Source organism: Marmota flaviventris, chromosome 7 (assembly GCF_047511675.1).
Source record: "Marmota flaviventris isolate mMarFla1 chromosome 7, mMarFla1.hap1, whole genome shotgun sequence".
Classification (NCBI taxonomy): domain Eukaryota; kingdom Metazoa; phylum Chordata; class Mammalia; order Rodentia; family Sciuridae; genus Marmota; species Marmota flaviventris.
This window is the reverse complement of record NC_092504.1, coordinates 88,061,989-88,080,536: the sequence shown is the minus strand read 5'-3', so window position 1 is coordinate 88,080,536 and position 18,548 is coordinate 88,061,989. Positions and strand designations below refer to the sequence as shown.

The 18,548-nt window shown below is 38.5% G+C and overlaps 1 protein-coding gene across 1 annotated transcript in view; it reads left to right on the top strand.

Annotated features, from left to right (window-relative positions):
* Positions 1 to 18,548, top strand: part of Mcub (mitochondrial calcium uniporter dominant negative subunit beta) — a 129,941-nt gene that overhangs the window by 90,328 nt on the left and 21,065 nt on the right. Inside the window, 3 exon segments of the mRNA XM_071614476.1 lie at positions 9,151 to 9,226; positions 9,857 to 10,027; positions 13,960 to 14,064. Of these exon segments, the coding sequence (XP_071470577.1) occupies positions 9,151 to 9,226; positions 9,857 to 10,027; positions 13,960 to 14,064 (352 nt within the window).

Below are 18,548 nucleotides of genomic sequence, written 5' to 3'. Positions count from 1 at the left end.
CAGCCAATTTGGAAAGCAGTATGGAGATTTCTTGGAAAGCTGGGAATGGAACCACCATTTGACCCAGCTATTCCCCTTCTCGGTCTATTCCCTAAAGACCTAAAAAGAGCATGCTACAGGGACACTGCTGCATCGATGTTCATAGCAGCACAATTCACAATAGCAAGACTATGGAACCAACCTAGATGCCCTTCAATAGACGAATGGATAAAAAAAATGCGGCATTTATACACAATGGAGTATTACTCTGCATTAAAAAATGACAAAATCATAGAATTTGTAGGGAAATGGATGGCATTAGAGCAGATTATGCTAAGTGAAGCTAGCCAATCCCTAAAAAACAAATGCCAAATGTCTTCTTTGATATAAGGAGAGTAACTAAGAACAGAGTAGGGACGAAGAGCATGAGAAGAAGATTAACATTAAACAGGGATGAGAGGTGGGAGGGAAATGGAGAGAGAAGGGAAATTGCATGGAAATGGAAGGAGACCCTCAGGGTTATACAAAATTACATACAAGAGGAAGTGAGGGGAAAGGGAAAAAGAATACAAGGGGGAGAAATGAATGACAGTAGAGGGGGTAGAGAGAGAAGAGGGGAGGGGAGGGGAGGGTGGATAGTAGAGGATAGGAAAGGCAGCAGAATACAACAGACACTAGTATGGCAATATGTAAATCAATGGATGTGTAACTGATGTGATTCTGCAATCTGTATATGGGGTAAAAATGGGAGTTCATAACCCACTTGAATCAAAGTGTGAAATATGATATATCAAGAACTATGTAATGTTTTGAACAACCAACAATAAATAATTAAAAAAGAAAGGAGGCTTGTATCTCCAAAGTTGCTCAAGTGTGTATATTACTGTTTGATTTTGGACTTTGAACTTTATGAAGATTTGTTTGTTTGAATTCAGACTATCACTAACCTGGCATATGATAGAGAAAAACAACATGAAAATAAAAGGAAATATTCCCAAAATAAGTGTAGTTATTTTGTTTTGGTAGCAGTGATTGAAGCTAGGGGCATGTAACCACTGAGCTATATCTCCATCCTGTCCCCCCTTATTTTTTGAGACTGGGTGTTGCTAAGTTGCTGAGGCTGGCTTTGAACTTTCAGCCCACCTGTCTCAGCCTCTTGAGCTGCTAGGATTATAGGCATGCACCACCCCACCTGGCCTCCAAAAAGTTTGGTACATTATTAGGGTTCTAGACCTATTAATCATTCTACTATCTAACCTAAAAAGATAAAAATGTAAACAAGCATTTATATGCAAAGATGTTAGAATTTTGTTGTAATGGTAAAAATATTAATAAAACAAATAGAAAATAAACTAGAAGATGTCCATCAGTGCTAATGAATAATACTAGATGATGGTGTCAATCATTTTTGTTATCTTTTTCACAAATGCTCTCAAATGAGCATGTCTTCCTTTCTGATAAGGAAAATAGTGAAGTTAGGAGTAGTAATGGAAATGTCCAACAGGTAAACAGTAACTGCTGTTACATGCATAGAATAAGAGTTGAAAGAGCTATTATTTTATGGAAAGTTTTTAACAAAGTAAATTGATACTTGCCAAATATAATGATCAGCTCTCCTTTGACCATATGACTCTGTGAGCCTAGCCATCTGTAGAAAGTTGGCATAAAAAGTCAGGGGCTGCTGGAATTGTGGATACGTATTTTCTTCATTTTCCAAAATGATTTTTGCTGCATATGTTTTTCTCCTTTTTCTCTACTTTCCTTGAAAACATTTGTTCTACTAATTTTTTCTATCCTATTAGAAACTATACATATACTATACTATTAACTATGCTAACATACACATGAACTTAATTATAATTAATTAATAAAAACTTAATTATATTTCATAGTCTCAAGTTTTCATTATCTTTGCCCTTCTCCTAAACATGGCAAGAATCTTCACATGTTCTGGGGATCCACTGAATATAACATACCAAATCTTATTTAATTCTCTCCTCTTTTTTTTTTAACGTGAGCTGGGGATCAAACCCAGGCTCTAACATACACTAGGCAAGCATCCTACCATGGTGCTACATCCCAACTCTTCATTTTAACACAAAAATTTTATTTAAAATTCCTTACAGTTCATAGTTTACCAACATATTTTACAACTTTGTATGTGCCTTAGCAAAATGCCACAGACCAGGTGGCTTAACAAGAGAAATTAATTTTCTTACAGTTCTGGACACTAGAAGTCAAGAATCCAGGTGTCATAGAGCCTCTTTGTGGCTTATAGATGGCTGCCTTCTCCCTCTGTCAGTACATGGTCCTTCCTCTTTGGATACACATGTCTCTGTCCAAATCCCCTTATAAGGAACACAGTCATGTTTCATTAGGGACCTTACCATTGCCCTTCACTTAATAACCTCTTTAAAATACAGTTACATTATCGGGTACTAGGGGTTTAGAAGTTTGTATGAATTAGGAGAGGGCACATTTTGGCCCGTAACAGTGTCATCATCTTGCATTCTGCTAACATCTGGGTTTAGTTTCCTTCTAACCACAAAGTTTCTTAGCTAAAGATCTGTGGGAAAGAAGCTATGAGATCTTGCATATCTAAAAATTCTTTCATTTCCTTCAGCCTTAAGTAATTTTCCTTAGCATCTCCTTCTAGGGAAGATTTGCTACTTCTTTCAATGTGTAGTTACTGAGCTCTTCTGTAACCGGCTTGGTTCCAGCTTCCCAGACTGCGCCCAGGAAGCATGCACTCTAGTGGCAGGAAATGGAGTAGCATTTTTGCTGATTTCTCAGGGGTCAACACCCAGGAGTGGAACTGCTAGGTTACATCTAACTGTATGCTTAATTTATGAGAAACTGCCAAGCCTTTTCCAGAATGCTTGTACCATTTTATATTCTCCCCAGCAATGTGCAAGAATTTGTTACTTTTTGTATTCTCAAACTTCCTGCTACAAACTTCTGTGCTCTCTGTCCCTGGTGAAATATTAGTTTTGAAATATTAGTTTGAAATATTAGTTTTCTTTTCTGCTTACTTAATCCTGTCTAGAATTTATCTAGTACTTATGCAGGTTTTTTACATTTATATTTTTCATTTCTAGAAATCCTGCTTAATTGATCAGAGTCACTCATTTTTAAAACCAATTCTCTCTTTTATCTTTGTGAAAGCCCTAAATATAATTTATGTTAAAGCCAGTTTTGTATAACTCTTATTTTTATTTTAGTTAAAGTGAATTGGCCTTAAAAATAATATGCTGTTTTTTCTTAGCATTTAATTACATATTTTTAAATTCTGGACTGCAGACTTTTAGTAAGTTTGTCTTTCATTCTCTATTTGTCCGTTCCTGGCCAATATTTTTATGTTGCTTCAGCCGGACCTATATGGTCTGAGGGCAGAAAAAGTTCTTAGATCGACAGCCTGTGGTCCCTGTCCTGGGATCTTGCAGCGATGTGACTGGAGATGTCACAGATCAAGCCATAGAATTGCTGGAAAGTTTGGCTTGGTTTCATCGTGGGCCACTTTTGGTGTCTGCTATCTTCAAAGAGTCAAACTATTACTCCTATTCTGTGAGATTAAAAGATAATTTTCAGAAATATCACTATCCCCATAGGGATGACTATGATCTGTTTCTATCTATAGAACATTTCTGACATGTGTGGGGTTTTCCATCACACCAACAACCAATTCCCCAGCTCCCCAGCCACAGGCTGCAATTGATCCTGCAATTCAGTCCTGGCACTGGCATCAGATCCCACAGATGAAGACTCAGTGCCACAAAGCTGTCCCCATTTCAGAAGCCAATCCCAAGTCCTGGGTCTCTTATACTCCAGACCCATGGCTGTGAACCATGTGTCTCTTCTTAGGCTCAGTCATTTGCTACAGCAGTTCACAGGACACAGGAAAATACTTCTCATACATTTTTTGGTTTGTCATAAAGGATATTATGAAGAATTACAAATGAACAGCCCGATGAAGAGGTAGTTAAGATGAGGTCTAGAAGGGTCCAAGCCCAGGAGTCTCTGTGCTGTGAGGCAAGGTACCCACTCCCTAGCACATGGAGTGTTCAACCCAGAAGTCCTCTCACCCTTGATATCTAAGGGGCTTTTATGTGGGTTTTATCACAAAGGTATTAGAGATATATTGACTCACTTTCCAACCTCTTTCCCTTTTAAAAGTTGGGGGAGTGGAACTGAAAGTTTGAGGTTTCTAATCAAGGCTTGGTTTTTCTGGCAACCAGCCCCCATCCTGAAAGCTATCTAGGATCCCAATAAGAGTTGCCTCATTAGAACACAAGAGGCTCCAAGCACCGAGGAAATTACAAACATCTTACAGACTCTTTGCCAGGAACTGAGGACAAGATAAATTTATTTTATCTGTGGTACTGAGGAATGCACTAGGGGCACTACTATCACTGAACTTCACAGCCCTTTTTATTTTTTATTTTGAGACAGGGTCTCATGAAGTTGCCCACGCTGGCCTTGAACTTGGAATCCTCCTGCCTCATCTTCCTGAGTAACTGGGATTTCAGGCATCAGATATTTATTTCTTATTATGCCAGTAATATAAAAATGAACATGGATTAAAGAATTTATTCTACAGTTATGATATGAAGAAACCAGATAGATAGTCTATCTGGTTAAAAGGAAAAATTAAAAACAATAGAAATTCATATGGAGATAGGAATGTTAAGGAGAACTGTAAATAGAGATGAAATTGGTGTTTCCACAGAAGGAAAGTCAGTTACATCACTACCAGACTGTCTAGGATTTACGAACTTATCAGTTACCTGTAGTTTACAAATAGTTGCAAAATGGCTCCAAGCTGATAAAGAAGGGTGGGATTTGAAAACCTGGAAAGCTGTGCTGTGGACAATGCAGAATTTTCCATTGAAACATATTTTTCTGTAGAAACCAGAACCCAACTGAACCTTCACTTGAGTTTTGCTTTCCACTGTGTTTCTCTTTTGCTTTTGGCCTTGAGGTCACATTAATGTCTTTTCAGAGCATGGAGCAGAGGAGGCTCTTATGTGTGTACTTACCCACCATCTTGAGTGGAAATTGCATCTTTAATTAATAATGAAGACATCTGATCTAAAATACAATATAGAGCAGAGCATGGTGGTGCATGCCTGTACTCCTGGTGACTCAGGAGGCTGAGGCAGAAGGACAACAAGTTTGAGACCAGCCTTGGCAACTTAGTGAGACCCTATCTCAAAATAAAACATAGAAAGGGCTGGGAAGATAGTTGATAAAGTGCCCTTGAGTTCAGTTCCCCAGTATAAAATTTATTTATTTATTTATTCCCCAAAATACATAAATAAATAAATTTTAAGAATATGATATAGATCTAGAAGCCAATCAAAATCTTAGTCATTGGCCCCAACATGTGACCGTTATACATCTCTCTACTAATGCCTCTGTCAGCCTAAAATGAATGACAGACCAACTGACTCTCCAAAGCAAAGAGTATTTGGGATTGAAAGGCATGGCAATCCAGGATACACATGCTGTGGCAGACCAAGGGAGCTGGGGCAAAAGGGGCACTCTTTTTAAAGACAAAAAGGAGAAATATGCACAGGCCATTTTGAAACAAAGACCTTTAGTTGCAGGGGCTTGTTGCAAGAATCAGGGTCAGCTCATTGATAGAGACGGCCATTGTCAGGCAAGTGTCCTTGTCAAAGTAGCTCATGTGGGATTCTGCAGTTTCAAGGAGTTCCTTACACAGTTTTCATCATAGGCATATGTGTGTGGCAACCCTTCCTGGCCTCTGGCTCCATTTTGTTTGGAGTTGACATAAATGACTTGGTACTAAAAATTCTCACACCTGTCTTCCTTTACAGTGAAGCTCAAAGAGATTTTTTTCCACATTAATATTTTCCTTTCCACCTTCTTCTAATGATAGCCCTGGCTCACTTTTGCATTGCCAAACGTATTCTCTTCTTTTTCTTACAACCCATATCTTCCTGAGCCCACCTCTGCCTATCAAGGATCACAACCACTGGGGTATCTTGAAGTCGGGATTCCAGCCTGGTTCTGACTGCAAAACCTATGTTCTTTACAAGGACCATCATCAAATACAGAAGGAAGAAATGACATTAAAGTTGGATTTTGAAAGAAAGACAGGATTTTGTTAGGCAGGATTGGACAGAGAGTCACTTTAACAAGTCAATGGATAAGTAGTTCATTTGGCTGGGGCCCAGGTTCCTGCACTAAGTGCCTTTGAGGACACAGACAAAGGTTTGGAGGTAATTGACCCATGATGTACCTGCTGGACTCATAAACTGTACTTGGTACTTAGTACTTTGTTTCATTTTGTCTTTATATCAGCTTTGTAAGACAGACACTATTATTTTCATTGCTAACTGAATCTTTGATTCCCCAAAATTCATATGTGAAACTAGTGGCCTTAGGAGTTGAGACTTTTGGGAGTTGATTGGGTCATGAAGTCATAGCCCTTGTGAATGAGATTAGGGCCCTTATAAAAGAGCCCCAGAGAGTTTCCAAGTGCCTTCCACCATGGGAGGACACAGAAGGCACCATCTGTGAACTGAAAAGAGGCCCTTACCAGACATTGAATCTGCCAGTACCTTGATCTTTGCCTTCCCAACCTCCAGGACAGTGAGAAATAAATTTTTGTTTCACGTGAGCCACCCAGTTTATGACATGCTATGATAAAATAGTAGGCTACATAGACTGAAACACCCATTCAATTCCTTGAGAAAACAGAATCACAAAGAGGTCAAATAACTTATCTGTGACCTCTCAGAAGTTTAGTGGCTGAATTGAGTTTAGAACCTGCCATGTCAATTCTAACATCACAGTTCTTTCTACTTTATGTAAGTAGAAAAAAGGCTAAGGGATTTTAAGTTCAGCTGTGAAATGATTAGAATTTTATTTAGCAAAGATATATGATAAAAGAGAAGCTGAGTCATCTTTGGCTCTGATATCTAGATACCTGCCGCAGTCTGGCTGGGCACAAAATCACGAGCCACCACACACCTTATAGATTCAAACAGCAATTCATTATTCTCGAACTGTCACCGGCACTTTACACACGTTCTGGGCAAATCCACACACTCCACCGGGCTCTGAATCCCAAATACTCTCTGAATCCCGCGAGAACTCAACGGGAACTAAGGAGCGGGGCGCGCCTGAGGCAGCAGGATACGCCCTATTCCCAGCAGGGTACACCTTAAACCTGGAACCGCCCTAAACCCAAGGAGCGGGATACTCCCTAATCCCAGCAGGATACACCCTAAACCTGGATCCGCCCTGGTCCTTGAGCAAGGTCACCTTACATGCAATGTCACTGCAAATGACCTGGGTCATGCCATGCGTCATACCTACTTGGCAATGGCTCTCAGCAGATACCATTTGAAGGCAGCAGCTGTTGACCAGGCACTACAATCTGGAATTCAAAATTCTAATCCACGCAGAAATTTAGCATAGTGCCCTGAAGGGTGTGGAGGGTCTACCACATCCCAGCTACTCAAAGCGTGGTTCTTACACTTAAAACTTCAGTATAACCTTGGAGCTTATTTTAAAAAATTGCAGATATTCACATCCCTACATCAGACCTATTAGAGGAAAAAAAATCCCTGAGATTGGGGCCTAGGAATCTGTTTCTTTAACAAGACCTCCATGTGATTCTTAAGACATGCAAAATCTTGAGAAAGCCCTGCTATTTTTTCTGGCCACTGTGCCGCCTTTCATCATTTTCTGGTTGTCAGGTAGAGCCTTTTAAAATGACTTCCTCAGTAGTAACCAAGAAACATCACTAGCACAGTAAAAGCTGAGTACTACTGTGATTAGGAAAGAGAGATCATTAGCATCCAAGAACATGATACGCACTGTCTTTAGCATTATTCAGACTCTAGCATAGGATTTAATGCATGTAAAGGTGGTAATGTACAGAAAGAAGTCTGAAAGGATATGTACCAAACCACTAACTAAAAGTGACTACCTCTGGGGAAAAAGCTGTGGGATTGTGGAGAAGTAAAGGGAGGGGCTTTAATTTTATATCACCCCCCTAATGTTTCTGTATTTGACTTTTATACATGCATAATCATTTATATAATTAAACTTTTTTTAATCTCAATAATTAATTCTGATATGTTTTCAAAACATTTCTCTGTTTTATGTGGTTTCACTAAAAGTAAGATTATCACAATATTCATAATCCAAACTTGGAGACTTCTTATGTATATTTATTTATTGGGAGCTGCATCTATTTTAAGAAGTAATCAGCTTTTTTCTTTCTCATCTTGGTAGTGAGTTATAATTTTAGAAATAAAATTCAAATTAACAGTCTTAAATTAATGTGGCAGATGATGTTTTGCTGCAACTAATTGCCTATGATGCATTTAATACTAGAAATATGTATTTGAATGTTTTGTTTGATGTACTAATCAGACTCTTGATTTTGAACATAATGAAACATCATTTGAGTCAGTACCATTATCTTTTTTATTTTTGTTAATAGTGTATATACCCTGTTTTTAGTCAAATTTTTTTTTCTGCTGTGATCAAAAGACTTGAAAAAACAGTTTTAGAGGAGAAAAAGGTTATTTGACAATCATGGTTTCAGAGGTCTCAGTCCATAGATGACCAGCTCTATTGCTCTGGGCCCAAGGTGAGGCAGAACATCGTGGTGGAAGAAGAAAGCAGCTTAGGGCATGGCCACCAGGAAACAGTATATTCTACTCTCCAGAGACAAAAAATGTATCCCAGAGGCACATCCCCAAAGACCAGCCTCCTCCAGCCAAACCTGTCTGCCTACATTTACCACCCAGTTAATCCATATCAGTAGATTAATGTACTGATTTGGTTAAGGCTCTCATAACCCAATTATTTCTCCTCTAAACCTTCTTACATTGTCTCACACATGAGCTTTTTAATTTTTTATTTTGAGACACTGCCTTTTTAAGTTGCTTATGACCTCACTAAGTTGCTTAGGCTGATTTTGAACTTGTGATCCTGCCTCAAGCCTCCTAAGCCTTTGGAATTACAGGCATGTGCACCATACCCAGCTTTCTCAATGAAAGTTTTACCTGGGCATATTTAGGAAATTGAATTTTTTATTGTGCTTATCATATAAGATTAAAATGATTTCCTAATAAAGACACTTATTTCAGCTTTCCAACTTTTTAAAAAAGAAAATAATCTTTCCTACAGGTTTTTTGTGTGAAGATGCATGAAAATCTGAACTCCTACCCACGGTGCCTTTATAGCACAGCAGAGCCACCTGATGGTAAGCTTTCCTCTCACTCTCTGACTCATTAACTGATTTCCATTCCTTCAAATAAAGCGGGAGTGGAGAGGTTTGAGCAAAATGGACTTTTCCTGCACCTGTCCCACTACCACTAGGTTCTGTTCCCATAATGTCTCCAGTGATGTCTTTTGGCAGACCGACACCCCAGCAATCAGGAGTTACAGATGAGTGGGAAAGTTTCTGCTCTTGAAAACTTAACTCTGCCTGTGTAATGTGAAGACATTAAGCAGGTCATTACAGTCCAGTGTGGTACAAGGTACTGCGAGGTGTTACAGAACGGTGGGGCCTGTGTAGACTGTAGGACATTGAAGGTGCTATCCCAGTAAGGCACAACTTTATGGGAATTCAGAGACTTTCTTCCATCTTCCTTTCATTTTTTCTCTCCCCCACTCTACCCAACACCCACACCCACCCACCCCCCAACTGGGGATGGAACTCAGGGTCTCACACTTGCTAAACAAGTGCCTTGCCACTCAGCACCATCCCCAGCCCAAATTCAGACAAATTATATATTTAAGTATTCCCTTTAGAATTCTTTAATTTTAAAGTTCTTTTTAAAAGTCTATTTTATGAATTCCTCTATTTTCATCTTTTTTTTTTCCTCAACAGAAATTACAGTTCATTATAGACACGGTCTTCCCTTGATAATACTGACTTTGCCATCCAGAAGAGAGCGCTGTCAATTCGTAGTCAGACCGATGTTGTCAACAGTTGGTTCGTTCCTTCAGGACATACAAAATGAAGACAAAGGTGTCAAAACTGCAGCTGTCTTCACAGCAGGTAGATACATGTTTGTTTTGCAACTTTATCCAAAGGCTTCTCTCTATTCTCTGAGACTTTGTTTTGGTTCTTTACTTTTCTAGACAGAATTCCATTATTTAATTCATTATATAATAGGTGGTTAGCCTTTACTGAGTCCTTTATTGTTACATATCCTTACTATTTTAAAATGTAACTTCAGTGAATGTAAAAAAAAAAAACCATGGAATAAGTTTCATGTAAATTTAGGTGCTTCATAAACTTAACCTGAAATTTTTTTCTCTTGAAAAAATTCTAGTAATTTAAATTTTAAATTTTCAGTAAAATTTGAACAATTAGGATGAAATGTAGTTTCAGTGATTAAAATAGCTAGTGAATAAAAATACACAAATAGCATATTTATCTTTATTATAAAGCAATTATAGCCTAGTATTTGTTTTGTTTGGGGGTTTTATTGTTTTTAGGAACTGAGGATTGAACCCAGAGATGCTTTAACACTTCCCTACATTCTTAGCCTTTTTTTTTTTTTGAGACAAGGTCTCCCTAAGTTGTTAGCTAGCCTTGAACTTGTGACTCACCTGCTTGTGATCCTCATATCTCAGCCTCCAGGTTGCTGGAATTACAGGCATGCACTGCCACATCCCAGCTCAGCCTAGTTTGTTGTTGTTGTAGATGGAAAGAATACTTTTATTTTATTTACTTATCTTTATGTGGTGCCGAGGATCTAACCCAGTGCTTCACATATTTGAGGTGAGTACTCTACCACTGAGCTACAGCCCTGTAGTATGTTTTTTGATAAAATTCATTCTGAGGGAAAAACTATACATATATATTTTAATACTAGGAGAAGTGATTTGTTATTTAGACTTTTTAAATTTCAGCTGTGGCTGTTACGTTCTCATGGTTTGAAACGATCTTAGACCAGCTGCCTAAAATAAAGAATAATTGCCCCAGTCCAACTTTGAGAGGTACAGATATAAATGAGTTAACTAATCTGCAGCTATTTTATTTTATTTATTTATTTTGGGGTGGCTTACCAGAGCTTTAATTCAGGGGCACTCAACTACTAAGCCACATCCCCAGCCCTATTTTGTGTTTTGTTTAGAGACAGGGTCTTACTGAGTTGCTTAGAGCCTTGCTTTTGCTGAGGCTGGCTTTGAACTCAACACCCTCCTGCCTCAGCCTCATGAGCAGCTGGGATAATAGGCATGCACCACTGCTCCTAGCTTGCAGCTGTTTTATTATAATATTAAATACTTAGTGTAAACTTATTTAAAAATTAGATCACTGTTGCAGTTTAGATAGAAAACAAGAGAGTTAAAAACTCCTGCCCTTTGGAGCTTGCATTTTAGGAGAAGAAAGAAATAACATAAAGCAATAAATTATATATTATACTAAATAATTGTAATGGAGAGAGAAAAGTAGGGGGTGGGAGTGCAGGAGGGTGGGGGGTCTTACAAGGTCACGTCTGAGTGAAGACTGGCAAATGAGGAGCCTTGCAGATGAGTGGAGAGTTCTGAAGGGGAGACCTTGAGGTAGGAGCAGACTCCTCCTTGGCTCTAAGGAGGGAGCTGGGTGGAAGGAGAAGGGTTGGGAAAGGCTTGTCAGTTGTTGTAAGGACTTTAGATTTAAGTGGATGGGGAGCTTTCTGCCTGCTAAAACATGGATCAGAAAGTAAGTTTTTTAGCCTTGTGGTCACAGTGAACTTCTCAGTACTTCATTCCTATACTAGACAGACCCACTCCCCCAACCACCCAGCCCCAGCCCTGGTGTCCCCATGCTTTCCCTGCAGGGTAGGCTTGCCTTCCTGAGCTTACAGGGACAGGCAGATGCACACCTAAAACTCATATGGGGTTGGCTCTGAGCAGCGCTTACCTGGTGATAGGTACTTGATAAGTATTTGTTAAATGAATGAAATGAGAGGTAAAAATAATGAACCATGTTTACCCTGATTTGTTCCAGAAATTAATTTGAATACCTTTGAAAGCAGAGACTTTGAGACTTTTCTCTAAGAGATTGAGGAAAAGGGGGCTCTTTGGATCTAGAGAAAACACATTATTGGAGATTTAAGTGGATAATGCCCAAGAATATATGAAAAATTTGATACTGTCATTAGCTTCTTAAAAATGTTTCTTGTCAATCTTGTGCTGTCTTACGTTTGCATAAAGGATAATGTAGTAACTCATTTGAGAAACCATATTCAGTTGATTTCTTTTTATAGAAATATTTTCAGAAACTGGTTTAAATGTAAAATTTAGATATAAATTTTTAAATGACACTTGGAAAGTCAGATAAAACAATTAGTGTGTTACTTTTTTTTTTTTTAAGAGACTCTGTGGGTGGAATTTGCTTGTGTTTAATTTGGGCTTGAAAAGAGTGTTCTGAGCCTGTCACAGTTTTGCCCATTGTGTGGGCTGCATTATTTGGCAATTCTTATGAAAATGATCTCACTCCAACTGATGAACAGGAACCCAAACAGCCAAATTCTAGAAACCGACCCAGGTGTAGACTTGACATGCTGCGTTATAGAACAAAAGAACCACAGAGAGTCAGATAGGAGGCAGGCAATCAGGTTCGTCCTGATTTTACTAGCAGCGTTTGTGCTGGTACACATATTAATGTTGCTGAAATAGTTGTGGTTGAATGCAGCCAAGCAAACATCTGGCCAGGATAAAATATCCATCCAGCATTTTCCTGCACTTTATTATATGTAATGTAGTATATGTGGACTGTTCTGTAGGAAAAAAATGGTAGAAAGAGAAGTCTCTACCCAGCACCAGTTTTCTGCTTATTGCTCAATGAATTTGCTTTCTTAACACCTGAGTTGCACTAAAGCTTAGTTTAAAAATAAATAAAATAAAATAAAGATTGGCTATATGAGAAGCTGTGCAAAAGCACATTGAGGTTAAAAATTTCCAAGATTTTTTTTTTCTGAAATGTCCCTAGTGCTAAACTAAAAACTTTTGAGACCAAGAGATTTCTAAAATAAAAGTGTTTATTAAGTTGATGCAGATGCTTTCCAGAAAAAAGGACCAGATTCTAGGACAGATTTCCGTAAGTACCAGCAGTAAAGCTAAGAGAGAGGTTGGAAAAGTGTCTGCTGAGCCTGGAACTAAGAATATTTTTATAATAAAAATTTGGAGAGGAAGTTTAAGTTGTTTAAGTTGAACCAACATTGACTGTAGAAAAGGGAGTAGGATAATATGTGGTAGCTGTAGGTAGTCAACTGTAATAGGATTTAAATCAAGGTTTTAATATATGTTCAAGAATATGAAAATCTTTCATTGGTTTCACCTGCTGCTGTTAACAGCTCCTCCAACCCTAGGAGTGCTCTGAGTCACATCCCCAGCCCTTTTTAGTTTTCATTTTGAGATGCTGTCTTGCTAAACTGCTAAGGCTGGCCTCAAATTTGCCATCCTCCTGTCTCAGCTTCCCAGGTAGCTGGGAATATAGTCAAGAGCCACCACACCCAGTGGTTTTGTCTATTTATCGCATGTGGGAAACAGTGTGGGGAAAACAGACCAAGATTGCCCAGGAGCAAACTGGAGGCTGTACCTCAAGGTGGCCACAGGGAGATCAAGCTGAATCTGTACACACCCATTAGATATTGCCTCTTCTACCTCCCCAGTCCTGCCGAGAGTTCCAACCTCCCCTGAATCTTTGCATGAACTTTGCTGAGACAGTTTCAACCAAGGACATTAACCTGGGCTCCAATCCAACTGGTACAGTGGGAGAAGAGCGCCTGCCTGTTTCTTTTGGTTCTATGAAATGAGAGCTGAAGCAAAGGAGAAGTTCCCTCAGTGACAATAGTGTGAGTTTAGGGGCGTCATCCAAAATGCAGATGTCCACTACTATATTGTAAAAACCTGAGTGAGTTGTTTTTTGTGTGTTGGGAAATGGTTCTTGTTGTTCTAAAACAAAAACTTATTTTTGCGTTATGCCTTCCCTTTCAGATGGCAATGAGATTCCAGCCTCAACTTTGATGGATGTTTTGCTAATGAAAGATTTTAAGCTAGTCATTAACAAGACAGAATATGATGTACAGTGTCCTCAGAAAGGTAAGAAACACAGTTCTCCAGCTACCTTAACTTTTCCCTTTAGCTTTGACTTTTACAAGGTACTAAGCAGAACTTGTTAAAGACAGAATTCTTGCTAGTGATATAGCTCAGGGTAAAGTGCTTGCCTAACAGGCATGGGCCCCAGGTTCAATCCCCAGGACTGCAAACAAACAAACAAAACCCAGAATTCCCTGAGGTATTCCACAATGGTGACTTTTCTCTTGCCTTAAGCTGGATAGTTTTTCTCTGATGTTTTACTGTGAGAATCTGGTAACGCTCCTACAGGTAAAACTCACAAAAATGTGGGCATGACCTCCAAGACTGGGCCTGTTGAGTTTTTAAATCTCAAAAGAGTTGTTTACACTGAGGCTCCAGAAGTTTTTCAGTTATAGTCAGGTGTTTCTACTCTGGTATCAGTTCTTTGCAGATTTCTGCTCATGGGTTTCTGTTCTCCCATGCTGTGGTTCTCTGTATCTACCTCTCTTCTCAATTTGGGGGACAGTGGTTTGTCTTGCAACCTCAGTTCTCAGTTTTGTGTGAGTGTGTGGCAGGGGGTGCTGGGGATTGAACATAGGAGAACTCTACCAGTGAGCCATATCCCTACCCTTTTTTATTTTTTGAAACAGGGTCTTGTTGAGTTGCTGAAGCTTTGAAGTTGTTATACGCTCTCCTCAGATCTCCAGAATAACTTTAAAATTTAAAAAAATTTAATTAGTTCTAATCAGTTATACATGATAGTAGAAAGCTCTTCGATTCATTGTACACAAAAGGAGCAGAATTTTTTGCTTCTCTGGTTGTACATGAAGTAGAGTCACACCATTTGTGCAATCATACATTTACCTAGGGTAATGATGTCTGTCTCATTCCACCATCTTTCCTACCCCCTTACCCCTTCCCCCCTCGCCCCATCCAAAGTTCCTCCACTCATCCCTATCCTAGCCCCCCATTATGGATCAGTATCCACTTATCAGAGAGAACATTCAGCCTTTGATTTGGGGGGATTAGCTTACTTAGCTTAGCACGATGTTTTCCAGCTCCATCCATTTACCTGCAAATGCCATAATTTTATTCTCTTTTAATGCTGAGTAATATTCCATTGTGTATATGTACCACAGTTTCTTTATCCATTCATCTACTGAAGTTGCTTTTCCACAGTTTAGCAATTGTGAATTGTGCTTCTATAAACATTGATGTCTGCCTCACTATAGTACGCTGTTTTTAAGTCCTTTGGGTATAAACCAAAAAGTGGGATAGCTGGGTCAAATGGTGTCCAGAGTAACTCTTACAGATCTAAGAAGAGTTGTTGATTTTCATTTGTTTAGATTTTTATTTACTGTTACAATGGAGTGAGGACTCTCAAGCTCCTATAAATGCCAGTTTGGAAACTGGAAGCCTTAATCAGATTTTTCCCCCCTTTGGTATGGATTTTTGAGCCCAGGGGTTCTTTACCACTGAACTGCATCCCATATGTTTTATTTTTTATTTTGAGATAGGATCTGTAAGCAAAATAACCAACACGGTTTTGGCACCATTATGAAAATACAAATAGCCAGGATGGAGAACCTCAAACAGATCAGCAGCTTCCCTTTATTACACAGCAGAGTCAATCAGGTACTAAAAGGGGCTCATTTTCTGGGTACGAAAATGGCCTGCCAGTTACAGAAGGAATCTGAGTTTTATAGTTTACAATGAGAGTGGTTTAATCATTGGCAACTTCAGACATGTTGGTTTGGATAGTCAGGAAAGAAGTTTTAAGAAGTCCAGAACTCATCGTCACTGGGAAAAGCTCAGAACTTTTTTCACTGCTTATCTTCTATTTGCTTTTCTCCTTCCAGGACTCATCTGCAATGGGAAAGGGTAAAAGTCCAGGGCCGTGTTTCAATATCTGCCTCTTCCTTTCAGGAGCCATTGTGACTGGGAAGGGATGAATGTTTGCTTTTGGTGGGGATGCTGAAGATGAACCCAGGAAGGGATGAAAGTTTGCGTTTTCCCTGGGGGGTGAAGATTGTTAGTGGGAAAGGACTTACTGGGCGAGGTTTAATATTTGGCTAATTTCCCTCCCTCCTTCCAAGCCACACTGTCTTTCCGTTTTGCCCCCAGGACTGTTTTATAGGAATATTAATTTTTCATAACCCTTCAGGACCTCCCTAAATTGCTGAGGCTGGCCTTGAATTTATAATCTTCCTGCCTTGGCCTTGTCACTGGGATTAAAGGTGTGTGCCACTGTGCCCAGCTGGAAGTCTTAATTTTTTAAAGAGAGATTTTCTCTTCATTTCTCACAACAGGTTGAACATCTCTAATATGAAAATATGAAACATTCCAAAATGTAAAACTTTGAGGGTTGATATGACATATATTGAAAATTCCACGCTTGACCTCCTGCTAAAGGTTGTAGTCAAAACGCAGGTGCACTAAAAATACCATGTAGGGGCCAGGGGTGTAACTCAGTGGTAGAATCACTTGCCTAGCATGTTAAAGGTCCTGGGTTCAATCCCCAGCACTATTTTAAAAAAAAGAGAGAGAGAGAGTGTGTGTGTGTGTGTGTGTGTGTGTGTGTACACACACATATATATGTGTGTACATATATACACGCATGTGTGTGTGCATATATAGTATAAAATTATCTTCCATCTGTGTATAAGGTGTATATGAAAAAAATTTTATATTTTAATCTGGACCCAATACCCAAGATATCTTATTACATCTATGTGAATATTCTAAAATTTAAAAATAACCCCAAATTTATAATACTTTTAGTCCCAAGCATTTTTTCTCTTTCCACATTATTTTATTGGTACATAATGGTTATACATAGTGATGGGATTTGTTTTTACATATTCATACATGCATACAATAGTACAATATTATTTGGCCAACCTCACACCCCAGTAGTTCTCCTCTCCCTCCCCCCTTCCCAACTCCTGGTCCTTTACTGATCTCCCTTTGATTTCATGATATCTCTGCTCCCTGACCTTTGTTTTCCCCTCTCTAGCTTCCACATATGAGAGAAAACATACGACCCTTGACCTTCTGAGTTTGGCTTATTTTGCAAATGACATAATTTCATTTTTCTTTATGGCTGAATAGAACTCAATTGTATGTAAATGCCACATTTTCTTTATTCATTCATCTGTTGATGGACATGTAGAATGGTCCATAATTTAGCTGTTGTGCTGTCAGAAACATGCATGTATCACTATAGTATGATAACTTTAATTCTTTAGAATAAATACTGAGGAGTGGTATAGACACATTATATGGTAGTTCCATGCCTAGTCTTTTGAGGATCCTGTTTATTTCCATATTTGTTGTACTGATTTACAATCCCAACAATAGTGTAAAAATGTCCAACATCATTAGTAATTATGGAAATATAAATCAAAATTGTACTGAGATTTCATGTAACTCTAATTAGAATGGAAGCCATCGAGAATACAAACAATAATAAATGCTGGAAAGGACTTGAACATTTTTTTTCATATTTCTTTTTAGCTGTTTGTATTTCTTCTTTGAGCAGTGTCTGTTTAATTCACATGCCCATTTATTAATTGGAAAATTTGGGGGTTTGGTGTGTGTTTGTTTTTTAGTTCTTTTTATATTCTGGGTATAATCCTCTGTCAGAAGAGTAGTTAGCAAAGGTTTTCTTCCATTCTGTGAGTTTACTTTTCATATTCCTAATTGTTTTCTTTGCTGTGTGGAAGCTTTTTAATTTGATACCATCCCATTTATGAATTGTTGGCAATTTGTCCTGAACTTTAGAGGTCCCATTGAGAAAGTCATTGCCTGTGCCTATGTGTTGGAGTGTTGGGTCTACATTTTTTTCTAGGAATTGCATATTTTCTGATCTGTTTCCTAGGTCTTTGATCCATTTTGAGTTGATTTTTGTGAGAGACAAGGGTCTAGTGTCATTTTTCTACATATGGATAACCAGTTTTCCCAGCACCATTTGTTAAAAAGGCGGTCTTTTTCTCCAATGTATGTTTTTGGCACCTTTTTCAAGGATCAGATGACTATATCTTTGTGAGTTTGTGTTTCTATCTTCTGTACACTGGTCTATGTGTCTGTTTTTATGCTAATACCATACAGTTTTTAATACTATAGTTCTGTAGTATAATTTGAAGTCAGGTTTTTTGATGCTTCAAACATTTTCGAAGAGGATGGGTTTGGCTTAGAATTGCTTTGGCTATTCTGGGCTCTTATTCTTCCAAATGAATTTTAGGACTGTTTTTTGTAGTTCTTTGAAGAATATCATTGGTATTTTGAATTTGTATACTGCTAACATTTAATTAAGAATTTTCATATCTGATAGGTCAGTGATAGAACACATATGTGTATCCAAGGCCCTGAGTTCAATCCTAAGCATCTCTATATAAATCATCAATGTCCTTAATACATTGAAAAAATTAGTCAGTGGTCAAGTATCCCCAATTGTGGTCTCTATATTTGTTCAAGATCAGGTAAAGTTTATACATTGGTTTAAAGAA